This window comes from Rhinatrema bivittatum, chromosome 4 (assembly GCF_901001135.1).
Source record: "Rhinatrema bivittatum chromosome 4, aRhiBiv1.1, whole genome shotgun sequence".
Taxonomy (NCBI): Eukaryota; Metazoa; Chordata; class Amphibia; order Gymnophiona; family Rhinatrematidae; genus Rhinatrema; species Rhinatrema bivittatum.
In genome coordinates, this window is record NC_042618.1 from 465979718 (window position 1) to 466005392 (window position 25675).

The following is a 25675-nucleotide window of genomic DNA, read 5'->3' on the forward strand; positions in this document are numbered from 1 at the left end:
GCTAAGAGAAACAGATAAGTATGAGAGAAAAAATGTGTGAAGCTTGCTGGGCAGACTGGATGGGCCGTTTGGTCTTCTTCTGCCGTCATTTCTATGTTTCTATAAAATTTATCGTAAAAGAAAACCATTTCAGCTAACGTCTATGCAGGTTGGACTTTGGGTCCCCAAGGTAAATGGCACCAGAAAGCATATCCTAGTCACTAATACAAGATGAAGGTAATGTTCAGTGCGACTTATCCGGGTTGCTATGGACTTATTGGGCTGAATATCTGCCGGGATCGGCGCCCACCACTTAGCCAGATAAGTAGCGGGCAGGGTGAGGGCGTTCTGACGATATTCAGAGTTCGCTGGAAGACTTCTCTGGCTGACTTTAGAATAGCTGGGTATATTCGGCAGCGTGGCAGCGCCACTGAATACGCAGGCTAGGCCAGCCAGACAGCTTTATCTGTCTAATTAGCCGAGGCGTGCAGCAACTCAATACCTTCCTCAATGTTACTATGAATCTTTCATAGTAATATAATGCAGGTCTTGTTAACAGTATTTTAATGTGCTGTAACACATTTTAAAATAGCAAGGCAGCAACAATGAAATATTTATACTTCTGTTTCCGAAGTTTATATGAAATGAGAAATGAGGACCTGATCCTTTATCAGAAGGTTGTGCTCTAAGAATATTTCTGTGGACTTTCGTTATTCTTTCCTGAGGCTGCAGGAAACTAAGTTCATGGGTACAAGAGGTGAAATACGAGGAAGCGCACACGGAAAAAGTTCAAAGCGCGTGAACCCAAGCACCGATTAAGAAAGGTCCAAGCTTAGCCTCATTCTTCAACCCAGAGTGTGGACTTTATGCACTTGGGGGAAAGGGGGAATTGGATTCAGACGACAACCATCACAGGTTCTGACTTCTACGGTTTGGGGAACTGATGCACAGACGTAAGGGAAAAAGAGCAAGACGGCTTCTACGGCCAAGTCCACAAGCAAAGCAGGTCAAGCAGAGCAGCACGGACTGAACTTCCCAGAAGGCTCATCACCCTGTAAAAATGTTGCTAGCTGCAGTTTTTACGGGTTATCATAAGGCTTGGAGATAACTGCACGGAGCGACAGTTACTGTCCTTGTCAGACACTTGGGACAACCTGCATGGAGCAGCAATTACTATCCTTAATTGTTACATGGGGTAACCTGCAAAGAGCGGCAGGTATTACCCTTAACAGAAGGCATGAGGTAACCTGCACGGAGCGGCAGTTATTACCCTTAACAGAAGGCATGAGGGTAACCTGCACGGAGGGGCAGTTATTACCCTTAACAGAAGGCATGAGGTAACCTGCACGGAGGGGCAGTTATTACCCTTAACAGAAGGCATGGGGTAACCTGCACGGAGGGGCAGTTACTACCCTTAACAGAAGGCATGAGGGTAACCTGCACGGAGGGGCAGTTATTACCCTTAACAGAAGGCATGAGGGTAACCTGCACGGAGGGGCAATTATTACCCTTAACAGAAGGCATGAGGTAACCTGCAAAGAGCGGCAGGTATTACCCTTAACAGAAGGCATGAGGTAACCTGCACGGAGCGGCAGTTATTACCCCTAACAGAAGGCATGAGGGTAACCTGCACGGAGGGGCAGTTATTACCCTTAACAGAAGGCATGAGGTAACCTGCACGGAGGGGCAGTTATTACCCTTAACAGAAGGCATGGGGTAACCTGCACGGAGGGGCAGTTACTACCCTTAACAGAAGGCATGAGGGTAACCTGCACGGAGGGGCAGTTATTACCCTTAACAGAAGGCATGAGGGTAACCTGCATGGAGGGGCAGTTACTACCCTTAACAGAAGGCATGAGGGTAACCTGCACAGAGGGGCAGTTACTACCCTTAACAGAAGGCATGAGGGTAACCTGCACGGAGGGGCAGTTACTACCCTTAACAGAAGGCATGAGGTAACCTGCATGGAGGGGCAGTTACTACCATGAGAAGCTTGCTGGGCAGACTGGATGGACCATTTAGTCCTTTTCTGCCATCATCACTATGTTATGTTACTACTTTGGCCTGAAACTTAAACCTGGTCCTTATTACAATACTGGAGAGGCTGCATAATCAAGAACTTTATTTGCATTTCATTTGCATCCATTTGATGTTCTAAATGGCAAGACCAGAACACAAGGACGAGTCGCTTGGAATGAAACAGGGGCTGAATCGTGGTCACGCGTAGACACAAGTGGAAACCTTCACATTCTCGGTGCACTGCAATTATAATATAGGGTCAAACAGCAGAATAATTTTTAAGAAATTAATTAAAAGATTAAAGAGCTCTGGAAAGAAAGCTACCACCACAATGCCAAAGCAGATGGCTTGAAAACTGGTAGAATAAGACCCTTTAAAATTGCTAAAAGGTTTTGACAGAACTTTCATCATCGATTAAGCTCATCATTCATCTTCATTATGCTCATTAAACTTCATTTACTAAAACACACTAAAAGAACAAGTGTTTATTTCATTAATTGCCAATGTGAGGCTATTCATGGATGTTGAACATGTGTTAATGCCAATTAATGCAATTTTCAATGATATAAAGAACACCTCTGTGGGTTCCCTCTATAATTCCAGTTGTCTCGAGGGTTATCATGAGTGATTGTTAATATTATAAGCTCAACATTGGAAAACTATTTACTCCATTTGAAAAAAAAAACCACTCCTATTTTATACCACGCCTGCTACAAATTATTGAACTGCCCCTGTACTGAGGAGGCTCTACTGGAATTCCGAGAGCTGAAGGGTACGGAGAAACTCTGTTCAGCACGAAAAGGGAGCATTGAAAAGGCAACATATCTTTGAGTAAGGCAGGTTAACAAAGGTAAAAAGAGGAACAGACTGATAAGGTTCCCTAAGGAAGTAACAGAAATGGTAAGAGCAAAGAAGTTAATATTCTAAAGATACAAAGAAACACTCGCAAAGAAGGACATGTAAAATTATAAAAACAGAAATACAAATGAACCTATTTTATAATGTCTATATGTGATTGTCAGAGGTCTGAAAAATAAGACTGGAGAGTTAGAATGTATGGCTCTAAAGAAATCTATAGACATAAACAGGCATCTCAGAGACCCAGTGGAAGGAGGATAACCAATGGGACATTGTGATATCAGGTACAAATTATACTGACATGACAGGGGAGGGTGTGGCACTATATGTTAAGGATGGCATAGAGTCAAGAAGGATAAAAGTTTTTCAGGAAACAAACTACATTCTGGAATCTTTATGGCTAGAAATTCCAAAGGTAAAAGTGAAAAGTATAGTAGTGGGAATATACTACTACGGGCCTGGCCACAATGAGAAAATAGATTATAAAATGCAATATAAAAATTATGGGAGACTTCAATTAATAGAGAATGGATTGGGTGTATGTCACATTAGACCATGCAAGCAGGGGCAGTACAACGCCTTTTGGGTTAGAGGGACCAACCAAGCTTTTTTCCCTACTCCCTCCCCAACCTCTGTCCCCAAATCTGCACCTTAGTCACTGCCAATTTCTTACTTTATGTTCTTTCATATATTTTTCACATAAAACAGAATACGGTATATGTATTCATTCCCACATAATGGTAAAGGAGAAAATGACAAAATATAGCATTACTAATAGAAGTGTCAGTACTAAGTGATTATTCTCTACTATGTATGGAGATAAAGAAGAGCATCCATGGAGTACCAAGTGATGTAGAAACCAAGGAAATGTGGCCTGAAGATACAGAAACAAGTCTAATTGCTTGGGCACCACTCGTCGGATTAAAGAACTTCAAAGCTCACCTCACTGTGTTATCTCTATAAATTACACTGTACAAGCTTCAAAAAGATGCTCTTTGACACAATGAACATATTAAGAAGAACATTAGCAGTAAATATGAGAGACTTAGATTGTACTCAAAATACTGTACCCTGGCTTAAGAATGAGGTTCATTCTTGTCAATGTATGTGCAAGACAAACCCAATATAAATCCTGTACTTCAAGCTCTGAAAATACATATTCTGTGTCCACAGACCCCCTCTTCCTCCCTCTAATAATAGGAGCAAAGCAGGAAATTTTCCCCTACCCCTCACCATTCAAAAAAATTCTGGTGTCATCTATATAACAGAAACACAAACTTCCTCCACTACCAGGCACAATGGAAATGATATAAAATACTTAAAAAAAAAAAAATCCAAAGAAAAACACTACATATGTAGCAGTACTAACTCACAAGACTCCAAAAGCAGCAACCCTACCTATGAAAAGGCAGAACTGCAAATATTATACCCTGCCTTAGAACACCAGTACACGTCCTGGTGGGAATACTTTAACTTCATTTAATTAAAAAATGTATAACCACAGCGAGGTACAAGATAACATACTTGATACATTAAAACAATGTTGTACAAAATTAAACTACAAAACATAGCACATGAATAAAATTAAACATCCCACTTACTAAATATTAAAAACAAATGAATGAACCAGACTATTAGTCCCTACATGCTTGCAGAATAACTCAGCTCGGTCATACTTGCAGAACACAGACAGACCCTCATGAAACACAAATGTCTAGACAAACGTTGAAATGGAAACCCCAAGAAGCCAGATTCTTTATGTAGTGCAAACCTAGAAATGATTTTCTGTCTTTCCCCTCTTCACCGCAGCTTCCCCCCCCCACCCCCTCCATGTTTTCTCTCCATCCCTAGTCCTCCGGTGGGAGGGCTGGATACGGGGGAAGCAGATCGCTCCCGAGCCCCCACCTGGACCACCAGGTATTTTGTAAGTTTTCTTTTGGGGGGGTGGGGAGGAAGAGTCGGGGCTGTAGCTGGGGGCGGCGCAAGGCTGAAGGTGCCTAGGGCGTCCAATCCCCTTGCACTGGCCCTGGGAGCAGGACTAGAGTAGTGAAAGTGACAACTCTTGTTGCTTCTTTTCCCCCGTCCCATAAAAACATAAGACGTGCCGTGCTAGTAGAAACCAAGATCCATGAAGCCCAGCATCCTGTCTCCGACAGTGGCCAATCCAGATTGCAAGTAACTGGCAGATCCCATAAAGTAGAATTAGGTTCGAAGTTCCAGCATCAGATACCTTTCAGGTATCTGAAGATCTGTATCATATCTCCCCTGCACCTCCCTCTCTTCCAGGTTATACATATTCAGATCCTTCAGCCTCTCCTCATAAGTCTTCTGATACAGGCCCCACACCATTTTGGTAGCTTTTCTTTGGACCACCTCCATCTGTCTCTATGCTTTTTGAGATACAGGCCCCAGAACTGGACACAGTACTCCAAGTGAGGACTCACCAAGGACCTTTTGTTATACTTGAACTTGGTTTGTGGGCCCTTGGGTCGTGGAGAGAGCTGACTCCACCCACAGGGAGGAGCCCTGTGGGGACTCTCCACGACAGGCAGGGTCTCAGCAGTGATGGACACAGGAGTCAAAGATATATTTATTATACAGCAAAGAGAAACCAGAGGAAGACCTGAGATGGATTCTCCGGAGTGGTCCGCAGAGCAGGGTAACCTGGGTAATTCTTGCTTCTTGGTAGTTCTTGTGCATAGTAGCTCCGGTAGTGGTCCGCAGCGCGGGGTAGGCCGGAGATAGATGTTGGTAGCAGGCACAAGACAGTGTGGATCCGGTAGTGGTCCGCAGTGCGGGGTAACCCAAGGATCCGCACAGCAAGAGAGAAGCAGAGTTGTAGATCAGGTCTAGTACTCACTCCGTGGTGTTGCAGTAGAGATATCATTGTAGCAGCAGCGGAGACCCGGAGCAGGAACACTGAAGGATCGTCCGTAGAAGAAGTGAGAGGAACTCACTGAGCCGGTGGAGGTGAGACTCGCAGAGAAGGCTCTCTGAGGAGCGGATAGCCCTGAGTGCAGCAAGGCCCCTGAGGAGCGGGTATCTGGGTCACTCAGCCTGGAACGCAGGAACAGCGAGGCGAAGCGTCTCTGAGAAAAGGAATCGAGCAAGATGGAATCCTTGCTAACTCGTAGGTAGGAAAGTCCAGAAGGCTTAAGTACACGTAGGCAGTGACTTCATGTGGATGGGACGCCCCCGAGGCTCCCGCCATGACGTGGATAAAACGGAGGCAGGCGCGCACACGCGCGTGCCCTATGTTACACCAGATTCAAGATGTTGACCAGGTTCGCCCACGCCATCTCAGGAATGCCAAGGAGGTCGGCGTTCAGAGGCAGAGGTGGCCATCTTTGCCAGAATCAGAGCTACAGGGCAAAATGAGGTGAGCAGCTGTCTGCGACCGACGGGCGCAACAGCTGTAAATAAGAATGCAGATAAAGGTGGGCTAATTGATATAGTGTATTTGGATTTTCAGAAGGTATTTGTCAAAATCCCTCAAGAGAGACTCCTCAGGAAATTGGGGAGTCATGGGATAGGAGACAGTGTCCTATTTTGGATTACTAGCTGGACAAAAGATAGTCCTACAATCTGTTTCCTAAATGGTCAGTTTTCCAAATAGAAACAAGTTAATGGAGTGCCCAAGGGGCCTACACTGGGACCTGTGCTATTTAGAATGTCTGATTATTACAGGACATGGAGCTTGCCAGACAGATCCAGCTACCAGCCTATAACGGAAGTCTGCCAGACAACCCACCACACCCACACAAAAATCTAAAGATAGCTTTCACAGGGCAACAGCTGGACAGGGTAGATATGGAGGAAAGGGGAAGAGTGTAAGAGAGAGAAGGAGACACACCGATACACACTTGAGCATTTCAAAAATAAATTCACCTTTCTTTACACACAGCAAATGTATTTCCAAGCAATAGATTCACAGAAAACAAAAGGTCTTTGCTGTTATTTTTACAGTGGCAAATGAGGACTATAGGCATTCAGACGCTTTAGGCTGAAAAACAGTATGAGCCTCAAAAGATTTTTTGAGCTGACCAATTGTTTTGGTTTGCATGTAGGGCTCATCTCTGTGAGCTTTGAGACAGTCATTACGGTGCCTACACTACAGGGTGATCTTAGAAGGGGGCAGGGGCGGATTCCGGGTAAAGATCGGCCCGGGGATTTTCTGCCCAGGCCAGCCCAGGAGATAGCCCATGGTCTGTCGCAGCCGCGCTCGGCAGACCACGTGACCAGAGCGACCGGCCCACTGGGGGATGCCCGATCACCCGATAGGCCAATCCGCCCCTGGAAGGAGGAATGGATATATGCCACTGTCCTGAGTCAGTACAGCCAGATTCCTCCCTGAGTTTCCCCCTTGAATATTATGTTCTGTCTCTCATCCCTGTCCTCTCACACCTCTTTTTAAAAAGATTCTTACTGATGGCTCTGAACATGCACTCATGTCAGTTTTATGCTTCTCCTTCGACCTCCACACCTCCCACTTCTCCCTTTGCACTGAGACAAGCAAGCCCTCATGTACCAGGTAAGTCATATGACTCTTGGAAGAATCAAGAGGACCAGTGAACTAAGCCCGCTCCTTTTAACATGATCACACTATTTAGCATGCCCTCGGTAATAGGCTTGCTAATTAGCTAATGCATCTTCAGTTTTACATGCATGAGAACAGTGTGAGCAGGCCACGTCTGACATTTTTTACCACAAGTACTTTGCCTATTTTGGCATCATTCGTTAAGCGTCTTTTTAATATGTTCATTACATTATTTTGCAAGCTCACACTAACCCCTGGATTTATCAAAGTGCTATAAATATAGTGAAAATAGTGCCTGTGATTTAAAAAAAGAGGTGTGGTTAGGCTAATTTTCCTGATCCTGCATCACACTGGCATATTTCCGTAACGTGAAATAAATTTATCGCACTGCACTATTTTTTTGCTTTTCACGTGTTCTGCCCACGTTAGCTGTGTGTTACCAAGGAAAAAATGATCGCACATGCCATTGAGAGAGAGAGCATAGCAAATGTGAAATTTGCAGACTAGCGTACGCTGCGCTATTTAACGCACGTGTTAAGGCTCTAATGTGAAATGATAAATGACCCTGTAAAACTGGCTTTGCATGAGTTTTATTTGCATAGCCCCATTGTGTAAGAACATCAGTAACTGATACTACCCAACAGAGAAGGCAAATTTTAAAAGCGATTTACCAGGATAGATTGTCCGCCCTCAGTGCAGGTAAACCTGCATGCACTGTTCTATGGCAGAAGCATTCCTGGAGCCAGGGTTAGCTCGGAGGAAGCAATTTTGCATTTTCAAAGCTACCTCTGTGGCATTCCCCCCAGAAAATGCACCTGCTGAAGAAGCACCAGCGGACTTTGCACAGACTCCAGCAGTTCTGAAAACAGGCCCCATATCGACCTTCCAGGTCAAGCAGAAAGAGGGGCACCTTTCTGATACACTGACACAAGTACTTGCTGAGGAGCAGGAGAGGAGGAGAGAGTGCATCACATTGATGATCAAATCTGAAGCTCACGGTGTTAAAAGCCCTTAAAATCAAAAGCAGTCCATTTCATTGGCTTTTTTCGGAAGATACAAAAATGATTTGCAGGTGCTTTAAAAGAACAGCACTCTCGAACACAATCACCGCAGCACTCCTCTCCACCTTCCTCTGTTAATTCAGAATTCATTCGCAAAATGATATTCGTGTTAAACGTTTCTGAAACCTCTTCCCATTTTACCCACCCCTGTGATAATGGATCCAAGTAAACCAAGACGCATCCAAGCCAGGATAAGGCATCAGAAGCCGGTGCAGCCGGTGCAGCCCCTACCACAACACTAGCACATGCCAAGTTTGGCAGCAGTACAAACAGATGGCAGCCGAGGCAGGGAAAGAGGGGGTTTTTTTAACTGAGGGGCACGGTTATAATCTGAGTTGCACATCTTTTATTCAAAATGAGGTCAAGCATAAAAAAAAAATAAAATAAAATACAATAGGAAAAATAAGAAATGATGCCTACAAAAACCAACATAAAGAAGGACAGTGTAAGGAGACAGAGAAGTTAACAGTTTGAAGACAGTGGCTGATGCCTGCCGCTTCAAGATATGTTTCATCAGGCATGGTTGAAAGGGATTTGCTCACATTGAACCATCACAGTAACTAATAAATCCAGCTACAGCCGACAACACTTTTGAAGTTATAAAAATCACAAGCAATAGAACATTTTTTGTGCCCAGTTTGTAAAATATATTTGCTAGACCAGCACATACACTTCTTAGGGGCAGGAGCAAGGTTCGAGGAAGGCAGAAGAGGCTGAAGACATGGAGCCGGCGGCAGTCACCATAACTCTAGAGAATTCACAGCACACAACAGCCAACTCTGATCCAGAGGAGAGCAGGTTTCCACATTCCCACTGCACTGGGCAGTAAATGGACTGGCACCGCTGTTTAAAAACAGAGGAGGACTGTTATAGTGACCATTAGCATCACCTCATCTTACCGGGTGTGTGAGTCACGATCTAGATAGTAGGGATGTGAATCGTTTTTTGACGATTTAAAATATCGTCCGATATATTTTAAATCGTCAAAAATCGTTAAAGGCGATATATAATAGGAATTCCCCCGATTTATCGTCAAAAATCGTAAATCGGGGGAAGGGGGAGGGGAAGGGGGAGGGCGGGAAAACCGGCACACTAAAATACACTAAAATAACCCTAAAATCCACCCACCCATTGCAAAATGGCGCCGGCCGTATGGCCATATTGCTGTACTGCAAAATGGCGCCGGCCATACGGCCGGCGCCATTTTGCAGTACGGCAACACGATTCGAGTGCAGGAGGTCGTTCCCGGACCTCCGCTGGACTTTTGGCAAGTCTTGTGGGGGTCAGGAGGCCCCCCAAGCTGCCCAAAAGTCCCTGGGGGTCCAGCGGGGGTCCGGGAGCGATCTCCTACGCTCGTGACGTCGGGGGACAGGAACCAAAATGGCGCCGGCGCCATTCCTATCAACGCACCCGTGGCCCGAGAGTGGAACATCACACCGGGACCCCCCCACTGGACCCCAGGTAATTTAAGACATTTTGGGGGGGTTCGGGAGGGTGGGGGATTTATTTTAAAGGGTCGGGGTGGGTTTTAGGGTTGTTTTAGTGTGCCGGTTTTCCCGCCCTCCCCCGATTTACGATTTACACGATATTTAAAAAAACAAAACTGCGACGATCCGATTCCCTCCCCCCCCAGCCGAAATCGATCGTTAAGACGATCGATCACACGATTCACATCTCTACTAGATAGATACAGATGTATCATGCCCTGCAGGCAAGTAAGATGGGTGTAGAATAAGACACGAGGTAATAAGCAGTATGGAACTAGAACCTGGACATTTTGTCCAGCTAATCTCCTAGGAGGAATGTGTAGCTGAGAAATTTGGGGGTAGGAGTAGGGGGTTCTATTTATTTCGTTATGTTTTTCAGTTTCCTTAAATTTTTGTTTCCATTTAGTGCACACTAAACTGAAAACAAGGCGTGCAAAATCCATTTAACGTGCACTGTTTCAATTTGGTGCACACTTTTTTTTTTTATTTTTTAGTGCCCGTTAAACCAAATCAAACGAATGCACGTCCCTATCTCCTTAGCCACCTCTGAGGAGATTAAAACAAGGTGCTCGATGCCTGGCTCACTTCTGGAATTAGCCGGACAAAACCCGAGACTTGACTAACCGCGCCCAGTTTCCCGGTTACATTTTGCAGCAGGCAACTCGTGCAGCGCACAAAATCTGCCCAGATAGAAGACGCGATGCTGGGATGGGCTGGGAGTGCTCTGTGGGTGCGCGTACTTTCTCCAGAGAAAACCACTCGGGCATGTCTGGTAGAATAAATACTTTCTCTGAGTGACATTATCCAGATAGAAGTTAACTGCGTATGTTCAGTGCAATGCTTATCCAGGCAAGTTAAACTATCTGGACAACGCTCCCACTTGCCGGCTTGCCCAATATGGAGCTCAGGTTGATAGTATCGATAGACAATGGCAAGAGTTTACTTGAATTTTCTGAAAGCCTTTTATGAAGTTACATATGGCGGCACCTGCCTAATCTAAGAGTTAGAGAGAAGTAGAGCTCATGAATGCATGAAGGAATGATCAAACTGCAGGCCACAAGGTTTATAGAAGGGCTGGACTGCAGCTGAACTTGTCTATTTCACAGTGGTGGGAGTTAAGCAGTCAGGAATAAGGTTTCTGCTCTTTCTAATTTGACAACCTTACCATGCCTTTGAAAAGCCAACCCATTAATTCTGATACAGTAGCAGCAAAGCATAAAAATTTGCTATGAATTTATAGAGGTTTATGCAAACCTTTCTTCCAGTGCTTACATTGTACAGGCTAATGTTCCAAAGAGGTAATCTGTAACCTGGATGACTGAAACTACTGTCAGCTCATTGGTGACAGACCATCAGATAGAGTAATGATAATGAATTGTAGACCTGCATGAAATTAAGTTCAGAAGTAGAAGGTTAGTGAGCTGCAGGAAAAGTAAACAAAAAGTAATACACCATTCAGAAAAAAAGGTGAGCACTGACCCAAGAGCCAGTGGCCTGGAAAGGCCCAGAACTTTTAAGAACTCAGAAGGTCCAGTGGGGAAGACTGGGTGACGAACCTCTCTCCTGCCAAGAAAGCCATGGGCAGTGTGGTGAGGTGGGTGGCGGTCCTAGATCACTCCACCCTCAGCAGCCAGAAATGAGTAGACAAAGGATAGGAAACACTCAAAACAACAAGACACTGACCCCAGTGCTTCAAATGCCCCTTGGGGCTGATTTAAAAAGAGCATCAATGGCAGCCTCTGCACCGGATACGGATATGGAAGTGACTACAACGCTGTCTGGAAACCAGCACTGGGAACTGGCTTTGCTGCGTCAGATAACTAGGGCGGTAAGTGCCGATGCAAGAAACTGTTTAATAGACAAAGAGATGCAGAACGTCACCCAACATTAAAAAAAAAAAAGAACTGATCGGTCTCCAAATGCGCAAATATAAACTTAAATCTCTCCGCCTGGAAGAAAATGATATCTTTTTAGGCTACACCAAATGTTATCTTAACCTTTTATTTCACCCGCAAGAGTGCTGCTGAGATTATGGGGGCTGGGTGAGGGGTAGTTTTATAAACAGGCCGAGTCGCAGCCCACGACGCGGGCACTGTTAAAATGCACGGACTTTTACAAGCATTTCCAAAGAGGAGCCACCCCCCCCCCCCTGGGTCTTCCTCTCAGAGACGCAGCAAGTGCAAGGGGCACACGCTAAAAGCGCCCCTCGTTATGGGGGCGAGTGGGGAAAGAACGGCCAAACACAGCCCCAGGAACGACTCTCTCCCCCCCCTTCCACGTGCTAGCTACATTGCATCAAGGTCACTTTACCCTAGCAAATACCTATGTACCCTGGAAAATGCCTTCGAGAACTGCCTTCCGTGTGTCTACAGGAGAAACGCTACCTGCATGGCGACCTAGGCCATTATTTTCCCAAGGATAAGCTGAAGTGGAACACATGAGATCACCACAAGCTATTTTTTGCTGCTAGACAAAGAGGCTTAACAAGGAAGCTAAGACACAGAACGGTGGTCAGGATGCTTCCTTCACAAAGGAAAAAAAGCAGAAGTCCTTGGATGGGCCGCTAATACTACTACTTTGTTTCTAGCTGTATGATACCAATACAGTAGTCTTAGCCCTTGATCCCAAAAAATTAGCTTCAGTTTATCTCAATGCCTGAGTCTCTCTTTACTTACGTTTTATTAGCCTGCAAATCATTGTAAGAACGAGATGATGCAAAGGAAACTAAAGCATGCCCAGATACTACAAACAGAATAAAAATGAACCACACTAGTGTTACGTCCAGGACAAAAGGGGAAAAAAAAGACAAGAAAAAGAAATACGCAGGGGCCCTCAAGGTGCTTCTACAACCCCACTTCCAAAAGGCTGCTGCGAGGTCGCGCAATGCATCAAACTCCTTTACACAAAGAGAAAGAAAAGATCATTTAGCATTTCTGTCCAAAAGAAAGCTACTTGAAGAGGATCAAAGACGACCGATCTGTTCCCCTGATAACACACGACTCATTTACAAGGGAATCTTAAAACGTCCAATGCCTCTGGATCACACGGGAAACATCAGGGAACATCTGCATTCTCTGTCCACAGAAGCCACTTCCTCACTCAGAGCAAAAGGCCTGCCAAGTTATCATCACATCCCTATCCCCCTCATCCCCACTCTCCCTCCTCTTCATCATTCGGCTATAATAAGTTTTAGAGAACGGGCAGATCTTTATTATGGAAATCATCCAATGTGTGTGTAATATATACTTGCAACATTTGCACTAACATGCACTATTTTGCGTTTTGGCATGCAGTACGCCATTTGCAACATTTTTCATCTTCACATTGAATACAATTTTGCACACATGTGAAACTGTATTCAAATCAATAGGTAATGAGGTGCTGCAACAGAAAACCATGCAAAGCAGAGAAATAGGTATTGCACACCTTTTTTTTTTTTTTTTCGCATGGCTCAATTTCAGATTTTGCTACCTAGTTTTTATTTATTTATTTATTTATTTCTTTTATATACCGACATTCGATCGAAATATCACATCGGTTTACAGGAAACTGAGAGAATAGGGCGGGGACTGCCCTATTTTACATTGTAACAAGGAAGAATGTGACTACATTACTATGTAACTATATCACATTGTAACTAACAGCATAACAAGGTAAATTATAACTATAACCATGTTACATAATAGTATCAATATTTACAGAAACATGGTGATATTTACAAAAACTAGGTGATCATTCAGTTATGACTTAAATGAAAGGAGGGATGAAAGGGAGGGGCTGAGGGGTGGGGGGGTTGGAAAGGGGTTGGAAAGGGGGAAGGGTAAGTTGAAGGTGGGTTAAGTGTCTGGTGGGAAAGCTTTTGTGAACAGCCATGTTTTGAGGTGTTTTTTGAAGACTTGTGATGAAGGTTCATTTCTGAGCTGGGGAGGGAGGGAGTTCCACAGGGAGGGACCTGCAATGGATATGGCTCGTTTGCGGGTGGTGTTGAGGTGTGCGGCTTTGCAATTGGGGATAGACAGGAGTCCTGAGTTGGAGGACCTGAGGTTTCTTTGTGTGGGGTATGGTTGTATTGAGGTGTTTAGCCAGTTCATTTGCATGGCCAAAACAGCACACTTTAGCCCATGACCCACTAAATCTATTATGGGAGAGTAGTTTGTTCTGAGATTCCGTTTGCATTTCACCCGTCATTAAGAGGCATTTCCCACATTCAGCATTATACCCAGTGAGGCTGGTGCTCAAAAGAGTTTGTCCAGGTAACTTTTGAGTTACCCTGATAAAACCCGAGGTCTGAATTTCCATCCTTTTCACTGACAAAATTTTAGCCAGGCAAGCCATCCCTAATAAAAACCCTAATAAAAAGAGGCAGTGCATGCCAGGGGAGTGGCTAAATTGTATCCAGTTAGCACCAATATTTAGCACTAGTCAGAAAACCCAGGCACCTTTAGCTGGATATATTCAGTGCAATATTACTTACGTGGATAAGTTTAACTAAATATCCTGCTAACTTTTCCCTTCCCTATCAAACTCGTACATTTCTGCTCATTGGGTATATGAAATAGGCACATGCCGCCTATTTTCAAAGGGCTTAACTGCCCAGTTTTGAGAGTTAAACCTCTGTTATTAAAACTTTCCCCCTTCTAACTGATTAATCGGATGCACTTAAATTCAGAAGGTGGAAAACTTAGATTGGCAAAATGGAGGAGGCTTCAGGAATGGTGCTGGGCTAGGTTTAGGACTTCACTGGATTAGGCTGATTGTCAGGTTCTCCTAAATTCACCCAGTTTGTATTTAGCTGCATTTTCAGTCAGAACTAGCAGCTGAAATTCGCCTGTTAGCTTTGCCACTCAGTAGCTCTTTGAAAATAGATCCCCATGGGCTTCTAAGTGTATCCGCAGGCTTTTTATCTGCAATCACAGAGGCAAGCCTAGGTCAATTTTTTAAGTTGCAGCAAGAGCTTGATAAGCAGAAGAGATGGTCAAATATCAGCCCTGCACCAAAACCAGTTTCTGACTTCAAGAAGGCACGGAGCAAACACAGAGAATGCACAGAGGCGCGGAAGGGAGGGAAAAACAGAGCAAGCAAGGGCTGCAGTTTGGCATGGAAAGCAAGCAGGCGACATGGGCCTCTCGGTCTCTACGTGCCCTCATAATCGATGTTTCTGGGTTTAATAGGAAAAGAGGAACCCGGCGGCTCTGCGCTGCTCACATTACCACGGTGCAGCTCAGCAGATTACCACTGAAAATCCCATGAACGCTTTGAGAGGTCGTCTTCGCCTTCCCCTCTCCGAGCTGGAACTGGACTTTCAGCCAGAACACGTTTCTGCAGAACCAATGCAGTGTGGCCAAATTTTTCCTCTCCCCCTCCCGTCTTTTGTTTATATTTTACCTTTTGATAATTTGGGATGGAAGGAGAGAGCAAGAGTGCTGAAACGGGGCCTGATCTTGGATGTGGTTTATTTAAATTTCAAAATGAAAAGCTTAGTAAGAACACCTAAGATTGATTGCTCTCTCTATCAAAGCCTAATTGTATTTCAGGTGAACATCAATTTACTTTAAGGGGACACTTCTAAGTAGCAGACTGCGTTATAAATAATTCATCACCGCTGACTGCTGTAATATGAGTTTCTCAAGAAAAAAAAAAAATTAAAATGTAACAAATAGGCTACAGTGTTTTTCTTTTTAATTTTCTTTTTTTTTTTTTTTTTTCGGGAGGGGGGGCTGGATTAGGAAGCATTGCATTGGGCCATTAATAATTGTCAGAATGAGATAAGGTAAGACACGGTGATGAACTCCTGCCTCTGCTTATTGATGAAACGGCAGCAGCAGAGCGAGTCTGTAAATCAGCATCGGGGGGGGGGGGACCATTCCATGCCCGTCAGAGATAAAAAAAAGAAAATACGGCATCCGTCTTTCTGCTTAAAATAAGTGCCCGAAAGGAGAAGCTCGGCTTTACCGTTGCATGACTTCCGGGCAGTTACCCTCGCTTTGGTGCCGATGCAATAACATCTGCGGAAAGCGGGCGCCGACTATTCCAGCGTCCGGTTTCTCGGCGCTCGCGTGGCGCCCGCGAGGGGGGGGCGCCGTGCAATAAACAAATTAGGGAGGGGTCGCGCTAGCAAGGAGGCGCTAGGGTCGCTAGCGCAACCTTAGCGCCTCCTTGCTAGCGCGACCCCCCGCGGTTACCGGCGTTGTCTGCCAGTTATGAACGCCGATGCCGATGAACTCCGCGGCGGTTTTCATTACTGCAGCTGGCTGGATGTGAAAACCGAGGCCGGGCACATCGGCGTCGGTCTTCAAAGCGGCTGGCAGAGGTTTTTTTTTTTTTAACTTTAAAAAAATGTACAGAAAAGCAGTTTTTTCTACTTTTCTCTACTTTTTTTTCAGTGTGCTCAGCGATAAATGTGCGTTTGAGACGCACGTTTATTTTTTTGCGTTTGGAGTGAATGAGTAATAGGCTCATTCGCGTGCATTTGCACGTGATGAGCGCTAACTCATTCACTCCGCGTCGGACGGGCGTTAAATAGGCGCTAATCCCCCTATTGCATTAGGGGGTGGATTAGCGCCTATTTAACCCGTGTTAGACAGCGGGTTAAACAGCACAATGTATTGCATCGGCCCCTTTGTTTCCATGAGTTTTCGCTCATCAGAATCCCAACGTCTGGCCTGATGGGCTGCAGCATTTTTTCCCCCACAGTGAATTCATTCAGTGTGGTTAAGTCAGTGGTTGCACGAAACTGAGTTTGGCTTGGTAAGGAGAGGACGAAGGCAAACCATGCAATCACCTGGTCATCCCGTCCCATGTAAGCGAGGCCCCCACATACCCACAAATGGGCCTTCCACTGCCTTAGCAGGTGGTGCTTATATTTTAGATAGATAGATACCTATTTCATTTTTTGTTTATGTAGACATTTTATATATCATCGTTCCATATACGGATCACAACGGTTTACAATAATGACATTCATAGGTATAAATCTCTTGAGGACTGAGTTGGCCACTCCTGATCAACGTAATACTCTGATAGTCGACAGTTATTTGTTTGGAGAGGGTAATTTTATAATAGCCCACACAGGGCTGAAGCCTGTAGCCCAAATTTCCAAAGCAGAATTAAGCACATAAATTCGCATTGGAAACTGATAGCTTGTCCACGTACACATACACAGTTACACCTATTCCCAGGCAGGCGTACCTTTCTACCTGTACATTTATGTGCGTACCTTAAAACATGGAAAGTGAGTGCATACATGCTCTCCCCGCTCTGATTCTGCCCTCCCCCAGAACGCCTCTTCCTAGTGTGGGTAAAATTTTGTGCACACACAATCCCTTAACTAAGTTTCAAAGCACCAATGATGTGCATAAGTCGCTTTGCAACTCAAACCCGTAATGCCCTGACAGGAGAGATGAGCTGACAAGACAAAGTTCAGGGCTCTTCGCCCAGCTGTTATTCAAACATTTCGATTACAAGCAAAACAAAACACACATTTAGTAAACAGTTTCAGAAAGAACCAAATGGTTTCACTTTATACTCAAGGGGAGTCATTATCCCAAGAACTAAAGACCATCCTGCTCACGAGATTCCCATGGAAAGACACAAAGTGGGGATCTGCGAACGCATTTGTACGCCTGCAGATGGCTTGGTAGATTTTCAAGCCAGGACAAGTCTGGTCAAGCGAAGGTGCCAGGGCATGTTTTCAAGCATGCCCTCTGTTCACAATGCACCAAACGCAGCAGAGTAAAACTTGCACCCAGCCCTAGCACTGAAGCTTGCCCAGGGAAAGCTGCCAATGGCCCTAGGTTTAGGGGGAAGCAATCTTTTTCTTGCTCTCCTACACCAGTACATTCATAGCGGGAAAGACGAGGTGCGACCCTCGCTTCGGCTTCCTTCCTCAGCCCTCCTGTTTAAAGCAGCAGTGCCAGCGCAGTCGGGCACCTGCCCATTCTAGGGCTCTGCTGCTTTCTCTCCGGGTCTCAGTCCTAGCTCTTCCCCCCCCCCCCCCCTTTTAATGTTTTGTTTCTAGCGTCACTGTTAATAAAACCTGTGTGCATCTCTTACGGTGGGGCCACACGCTCTGTTGTTCAGAAGATTCCTTCCAAGTCCCGTGCTGTCTTCAGCTGGCCATGCTGTATTCATGGAGTCCGATGAGGCTCAGCACAGCAGCGTCCCCTGATGTACTCGGTGCGGTTTTCAGAAACTTACAGCCACTCTTGGATACAATTAATAGCCGAATGGTAACGCAGTAAAACGCCAAAGGAGGGGGGGGATTTAAACTTTACCAGCCCCCCTCCCCCTGCCGGCACTCGTGACACCCATCTTCCCAGTACACTGCCGCCTAAGTAAAGGCCTCATTTCTCTGCCACTTTGAGGCGCAGAGCAGACACAAACGGCTGCACTAAAACAATTCAGACTTCAAAAGTAGATACAGCAGGTAGGCAGATAGAGAGATAGAGAGATATCAACTTTTCAGGAACTTCGAACGTTCTGGCAGTGTCTCGGTGCTGGCAAGCCTTGTATTTTCATGCACACACTCATGAACACAAAAAGGAACAAAATGAATTTAACGTACCTGTAAGCCCTTCTGAAACACTCTGTGACCCAAAAAGTTGGCCAACATTCGAATTAAAGCTGCACCCTATGAGAAAAAAATATAGCGATAAGAAAAATATGGATATGCCTGATGTACAGTTTTTAAAATGCTTTGAAATATGGATTACAAAATTAAAAGTTGTCGTGGAAGGAGGAATCAGAAGTTTTAGTATTACTAATGTTATTATTGCGCGCTAACGATTTTCTTTGAAGTTGTGCCTCGATAGGGCGCGTTTACCCCATTGATGATAGAACTCTAAGGAGGTCATTTTCAAAGGGGTTACGCGCTGTCGTAGCAATTTTCAAAAGCCATTTACTCGAGTAAAGTGCAGTTACGCAAGTGGATCCTATGGACAATTCAATGGCATTTATTGTAGCAACTTTCAAAAACCCACTCACTCTAGTAATGTGCATTTACGCGAGTAAATACTTTTCAAGATCAGGCCCCAGTTGTATAAACTGCAACATAAGAAAAGCCAGAGCAGTATTAAGGAGCCATAAACAGAATGGTTACTGGCAAACCATATATGGCAGGCAATTTTCAAACACCTGCAAGCCAATATTCAAAAGGTTTCCCTCTGAATGTGCGGGGACGACAGGGAAATCCCCCACGCGTGCTCTCTCATGCCTGCCCTAACCCTGCTCCTCTCTGGCAGAGACAAAAATACATGCGCTGTGAAACAGTGTACAGATTATTACCCGCAATGGGGGAGACCCCCCCCGTCTAACCAAGTTAATCCATTTTAACACAGCTAAATCTGTTTGATAATTGTCCTTGTGTCCAAAATGCATCCAGCAGACATTCCGATTTCCTGAACATAATTGTAGAACTAATATTCTCTAGTTTTAACAAAAGGAGCATGTGATGTGCCTAGCATCAAATGCGTTTCTCAGTGTTTATTTTCCCTGTGAGAGAGTCACAGATACACAAACTGCCATTTAGTTTTCATAACCTGAATCATGCTGCAATATAAAATTAATTTCCTCTAAACATGAGGGCCTCTGAACACAATAACTTGCATAACGGTTTTGAATACTTGCCAGTAAGCAAAATACAAGTTTGTTTTACAAAACAATTGTTCACTGTAAATGCTGAACAACCACAGCTGGAGTTTCCTAACAAATTCAGCTTATACGGAACAACTCAATATTAATAAATGTGTCATGAATTTCTATTAGCAAAATGATCTTGGGAGATGCATACTCAATAAGAAACCAAAGAAAAGTGCTGAATGCTTTAAAAAGATGTAAAACAGAGAGAGACGGATGCGGATCCAAGATGGCCTCGTAGCGAGGCGAGCTGAAGCGTCTCGCTCTTCAGTTCTTCTTTGCCTCGCATATGCCTCATTCTGCTCGCAAGAGAAGGGCGAGAGAGTGGTTGGTTTCGGACGCTCCACCCGAGAGACATACCTAGCAGCCGCGATGAGATGTGGAGGCGTTGGAGATGGGCGCCTCCACTGAATCTCCTCCGGAGCCTCTCAGCCCCGTTTGAGATCTCGGGGGATTCGGGAGAGGTAGCTGCAGGAGCTGCTATGCAGCAGACAGTTGAGAGCTCAGCTGAACATCCACCTCTCGAACTATGGAACTGGTAAGACCTCAGTCTTTTAGTTCAGAGATAATCTGGAAAGCTATTCATATTTTGAACTCAAATATTACAGTTCAGTTTAATTCCATCACCAATACTGTTAAAGATCTGGATACTCGACTAAAGACTCTCGAGAATGATACTGAAGAACAGAAAGTTGTGCTGGAATCCTTTAAAACCAATTTAGATAGTTCCACTACCACTCAGCAAGCATCAATAAAGGAAAATCAACTACTCCAGCTTAAATTAGAGAACTCGGAGAATCAAATGAGAGCGAAAAGCCTACGCTGTATTCATTTTCCGAAAGTTACGCATATTCCACCTAAAGATATGGGGAGGAGGTATTTGTCGGAAATACTTAAAATTCCAGAGCCAACTCCTCCTATAATTTCCAAGATATATTATATTCCTCCATTGAAGAAAAGCTCCTTGCAGAGTAATAGTATGTATGTTCTAATAACTCCTGAACCACCACCAAATTTGGATATTTCTGCACTTTTGGAATCGTCACATGAAAATGTGGCAACATCTTCCACTTTGATTGTTCCTTTTTTGCTTGAGACTGATAGGGAATGGATTTTCAAAAAATATTTTGCTCATCATACAGAGCTGGTTTTGAATCATAAAGTTCAAATATTTCCAGATCTTTCAAAGCAAACTCAGAGTTCTAGAACGAGGGTCGCTATTTATATTAAAATTTCCATGTAAAATGTTTGATTACATATCAGGGGGCCTCTTACTTGTTTTTTTTCAGCCTTCACAATTAATATCTTTTCTATCTAATAAAGCTGGGGGTCAGCTCAGCTCTTCTCCGGTTCTTCCTCAATGAGCTCCACAAATGTGGCAATTTGACCTCTTACAATTGATATGCCATCCTTTCTGCGTTTATTTCAAAGCTGTTTATAAGATTTCCTTTTGGATATTGTAAATCTTGGATCCTAAAACAGTGGGGCCTGGTTAGATATGCGGCATCGGATTGTGTATTTTTCTTCATGTTCTGTATTTTCATTCTTTGTTGTAATATCACATGTATTACTTTTCAAGTGTATGCTTGAGATTATTTTGTAAATGCATAAATAAAAAAGATGTAAAATACTAAATGCTATGACTTCCAAGTATATTTGAACAGGTTGCAGCGGAAAACTAATCTTATAAACTATTTGGCATGTTCTGATTTTGAGAGGATGCACAGTTGCATAGTTTCATTGACAATGGCCCAACAAACTCAACCATCTTCAACCTATGGCACCAGGGTCTGGGAAAACATTTTTCTTTATCAAGAGGAAGTGAGATAAATCAGAGAGTTATGACTCATTTCTCTGTGGCAGGGTAGACAGACTACGGCAGAAGGCGAACAGCCTTCTGCCGTAGACTATCAGTATTTCAGCAGAGCTCAGCCTCTTTGTGACACCAAGTCCCTGGGGTGGATCTTAGGGGAGGAGGAGGAGGAGGATCTGGAGCTCCAACTTGACAAACCGGGCCAGAAGAAAGGAATCTGCAGATTTTTTATAAAGGCACCTAGCCCACAGCCGGACTCTCAGAGGAGAAGAAAGGAAGGCTGGCATATCCTGGAGCAGAGCTGCTAAGAGGGCTGGAAGAAGGACTCTGCTTGCTTATTTATTTATTTATTTAGAACTCATATACCACACGAATAAGGCAGGTATCTGCCCGTCTAGGCGGTTTACAATATTACATTCATAAAATCAGGACAAACAACATTTAGATACACTTCAGGTGCGGTAAGTACATAAGAACATAAGAAAATGCCATACTGGGTCAGACCAAGGGTCCATCAAGCCCAGCATCCTGTTTCCAACAGTGGCCAATCCAGGCCATAAGAACCTGGCAAGTACCCAAAAACTAAGTCTATTCCATGTAACCATTGCTAATGGCAGTGGCTATTCTCTAAGTGAACTTAATAGCAGGTAATGGACTTCTCCTCCAAGAACTTATCCAATCCTTTTTTAAACACAGCTATACTAACTGCACGAACCACATTCTCTGGCAACAAATTCCAGAGTTTAATTGTGCGTTGAGTAAAAAAGATATTTCTCCAATTAGTTTTAAATGTGCCCCATGCTAACTTCATGGAGTGTCCCCTAGTCTTTCTACTATCCGAAAGAGTAAATAACCGATTCACATCTACCCGTTCTAGACCTCTCATGATTTTAAACACCTCTATCATATCCCCCCTCAGTCGTCTCTTCTCCAAGCTGAAAAGTCCTAACCTCTTTAGTCTTTCCTCATAGGGGAGTTGTTCCATTCCCCTTATCATTTTGGTAGCCCTTCTCTGTACCTTCTCCATCGCAATTATATCTTTTTTGAGATGCGGCGACCAGAATTGTACACAGTATTCAAGGTGCGGTCTCACCATGGAGCGATACAGAGGCATTATGACATTTTCCGTTTTATTCATCATTCCTTTTCTAATAATTCCCAACATTCTGTTTGCTTTTTTGACTGCCGCAGCACACTGAACCGACGATTTCAATGTGTTATCCACTATGTATATCCACTAAGTATATCTAGCTGGTTTAGCTGAAGTTACTGGATGTTGAACACTTTATTAAACAGGTAAGTTTTCAGTTTTTTCTTGAAGTCTTTGTGATTTGCTGTCAATCTTATATGTTCAGGTAGAGCGTTCCACTGAATTGGACCTGCCACTGAAAATGCACGTTTTCGGGTTAAAGCTAAGCTTACTGATTTGACTGAAGGAATTTCTAAGATAGACTTGTCCATAGAACGGAGCTGTCTGGATGGTTTCTATATACGTAACAGAGAACAAAGCCAAACAGAGTTTGTGTTGTAGAGCAGATTGTGGATAATGGATAACATTTTATAGGTAATACGGTGAGTGATTGGAAGCCAGTATAGGTGTTCTGTGTTCTGATCTGGGTAAGCTGAAGGTGGTTCTTGCTGTAGCATTCTGAACAAGCTGCAGTGGGTGTATTGTTGACAAAGGTAAGCCTAGATATATGGAATTGCAATAATCAAGTTTTGTCAGTATTAAGGCTTGTGTAACTGAACGAACGTCGGCTGGTAGTAATAGAGGTTTGAGTTTTTTGAGCATATATAATTTGAAAAAAGATTTTTGGACTGTTTCTGATATGTTATTAGTCATAGATAATTTGGAATCTATAATCATGCCTAGGTTTTTTGCGTAGTGTGACTGGGAAAGCTTCTTGCCATTCCATTCAGGTGGTGTTCGTCTTAAAGTCAAGGGCCTAGCTATGGGACCGATGTCATAAGACCTGTCCTAAAATCGGCACAATTTCCCAGCATGGTTTTTTTTTTAGGGCGCACAGAGAAAACAAGCTCCATGGGATGTAATAAAGAAATGGCATGCAAATGAGATAATCGCAAAAAAAAACCCAGCAAGAGCAAATACCCACGCGGATACCAGCACTAAAGTCTCCATGCAGAAAGCCACAGGTAAAACAGGCACTAAAACAGGCATTAATGTTGCAGAGTTCCTTTAAAGTATATTTTGGATTTTCATTCTTGGCAAATATGTTTGCAAACGCATGGCTCATCATTCAGACAGTTCTCTTTTATAAGAGCAAAGTCTGGGGATCAAACCTTAATCAAAAATTACACAGCATGGGATACACACACCCCACACCCCACCCCACCCCCCCAACAGAAACTCGGCACTTCAGTTCTATAAACATCCACAGAAGCTCCCCGGCAGAGGCCTGTGACTGACTCTGCTGCACATCTGAGCGCACACACAGCACCTATATTGGATTTCCCTATCGGACATGTATTCCCCATCAGAAAGCAGGTGTTTACCCATGAGAAAGAGCGCTCATCGTGGTAATTTATTTGCAAGGGGCACTGTCCCAGGATTTTACACAGTTTCCTAAACTGTGTGTGAAAAAAATGTAACTTATTGCCTTCAGGAAACTGATGAATGCACAGCATCTATGAATTAGGATCTCGCGAAGTCTGAATGTCTAGGAACGCCATCAGTCTCTACAGCAGAAATGCAAAATCCAGATCCGTAAGTGCACCAAAAGGCATAGTTTGCATGATAACAAAATATGCACATTTACATAAACCAGTAGGGAAATTAATCTCATGAATATTCATTCAAACTTGGCTGCAGTGCTCACGGTCCAATGTTCTGCATCCCTGATCCGTGGGCTTATCTAACTTATGCTGAAAAATATTGGCAAAGGTGCTGTTGAATAGCTGATCCACATGGCTATCTGCCCACATTGTTAAATCCTCACAATCCCACCTTTACTTAACCTACGCCCTCTCTGCATGTTGTAGTAAAAGTGACAGCTCTGCTTGCAGCATGCAGTGCACCCAGACTGACAGTTTTTAGGGATCTCTTCTGAAACCGGTGACCGCGAATCAAGTATGAAAAAAGTATGGCATTCTTTCAAATACCGTTGGCCAGAGAGCTAAAAATGTTTCAGAAGAAGGGGAGAGAACACTTTACAGCCTTTCAATGACTGATCATCCCAAAAAGTCATTAAGGTGATGGCCAAGCAACATGCCCAGAGAATAGATTACAATGTAATGATTTTCAGACTACAGAACTGCCCAGAACATTTTGAAACCGTTAGAGATCTCTACATTTTTCCAAGATTTTAGCAGAGAGACTGCGCAAATCTTCTACCCTTGAATCAGCTTCCTGCGAATGCTTGTGTTATGCACATCTTCAATTTCCATAATGAAAAGCGCCAGCCACTTTCCAAGCAAAGAGAAAGGTCACCATACACTATAGAGCAATTGTAGGCATTCAGTGATTTCTTCTAAATGCAAGGCTTTTGAATTCTGATTAAATATTCACCATGCTGAAGGACTCGCCTGTGAGCATACCTTAATTATCCAGAAGTACTCTCCATATAACATCAATGAATTGTTCATCCTTACTTCAACTCAGACAGAGCTGAGGCCTTCCTAGAATACATCACAATAGTCACCCCAGGACCAGAGAGCTCCCATCCTCAAAGACCCAGGAGGAAAAGGAAGTCATGATTTGGGTTTGGATCTTGTAAAATCTGCAAGTCTAGAAACATGTTGGACTGCTCGCTCCTGTTTTTACTGAAACAGTTAGGCAAAAGCCTTCTCTCTCCTGGAATTAGTTCACGGTCATAGGTTCCTTCAACACCTAACATGGGAGCAGAGGCGTGCCAGTGTGGTTTTAATCTGATTTTTGACCAGTCCGCGTTTATCCCACAGCTGGATATTGAGGTCCAAGCACTTTTGTCATCATTACACTAAAAAACAAGTCCTGTACTCCCAAATATTAACTAGATTATTCAGCCTTCTTGCTTGGAAGCAGTTTAGAAGAGAGATTACAAGATATCAAACTGTTTGGGCCAGCATGGTTTGGATCTGATTAGTGTCATATTATGAAGGAGATCTAAGCAACCCGATGTCTTCCTTCTGCTTTGCGCTATTGTCTTGGATGTGGATTCCTTTCAGGGAAATACTTGCTCATGAACATTCATTCTCTGAAACATTTAAGAGGCCGATGCAATAATTGGGCACTGCTTTTCTGTATTACTTTTAGGAGCGCTCAGCAGTTAACGCCTGCTCCGGGCAGGCG

The 25675-nt window shown here is 44.0% G+C and overlaps 1 protein-coding gene across 1 annotated transcript in view; it reads right to left on the reverse strand.

Annotated features, from left to right (window-relative positions):
• TRHDE (thyrotropin releasing hormone degrading enzyme) overlaps positions 1-25675 on the reverse strand; it is a 354513-nt gene that overhangs the window by 144198 nt on the left and 184640 nt on the right. Inside the window, exon 7 of the mRNA XM_029597174.1 lies at positions 18505-18570. Within this exon, the coding sequence (XP_029453034.1) occupies positions 18505-18570 (66 nt within the window). The remainder of the gene's footprint in view (positions 1-18504; positions 18571-25675) is intronic.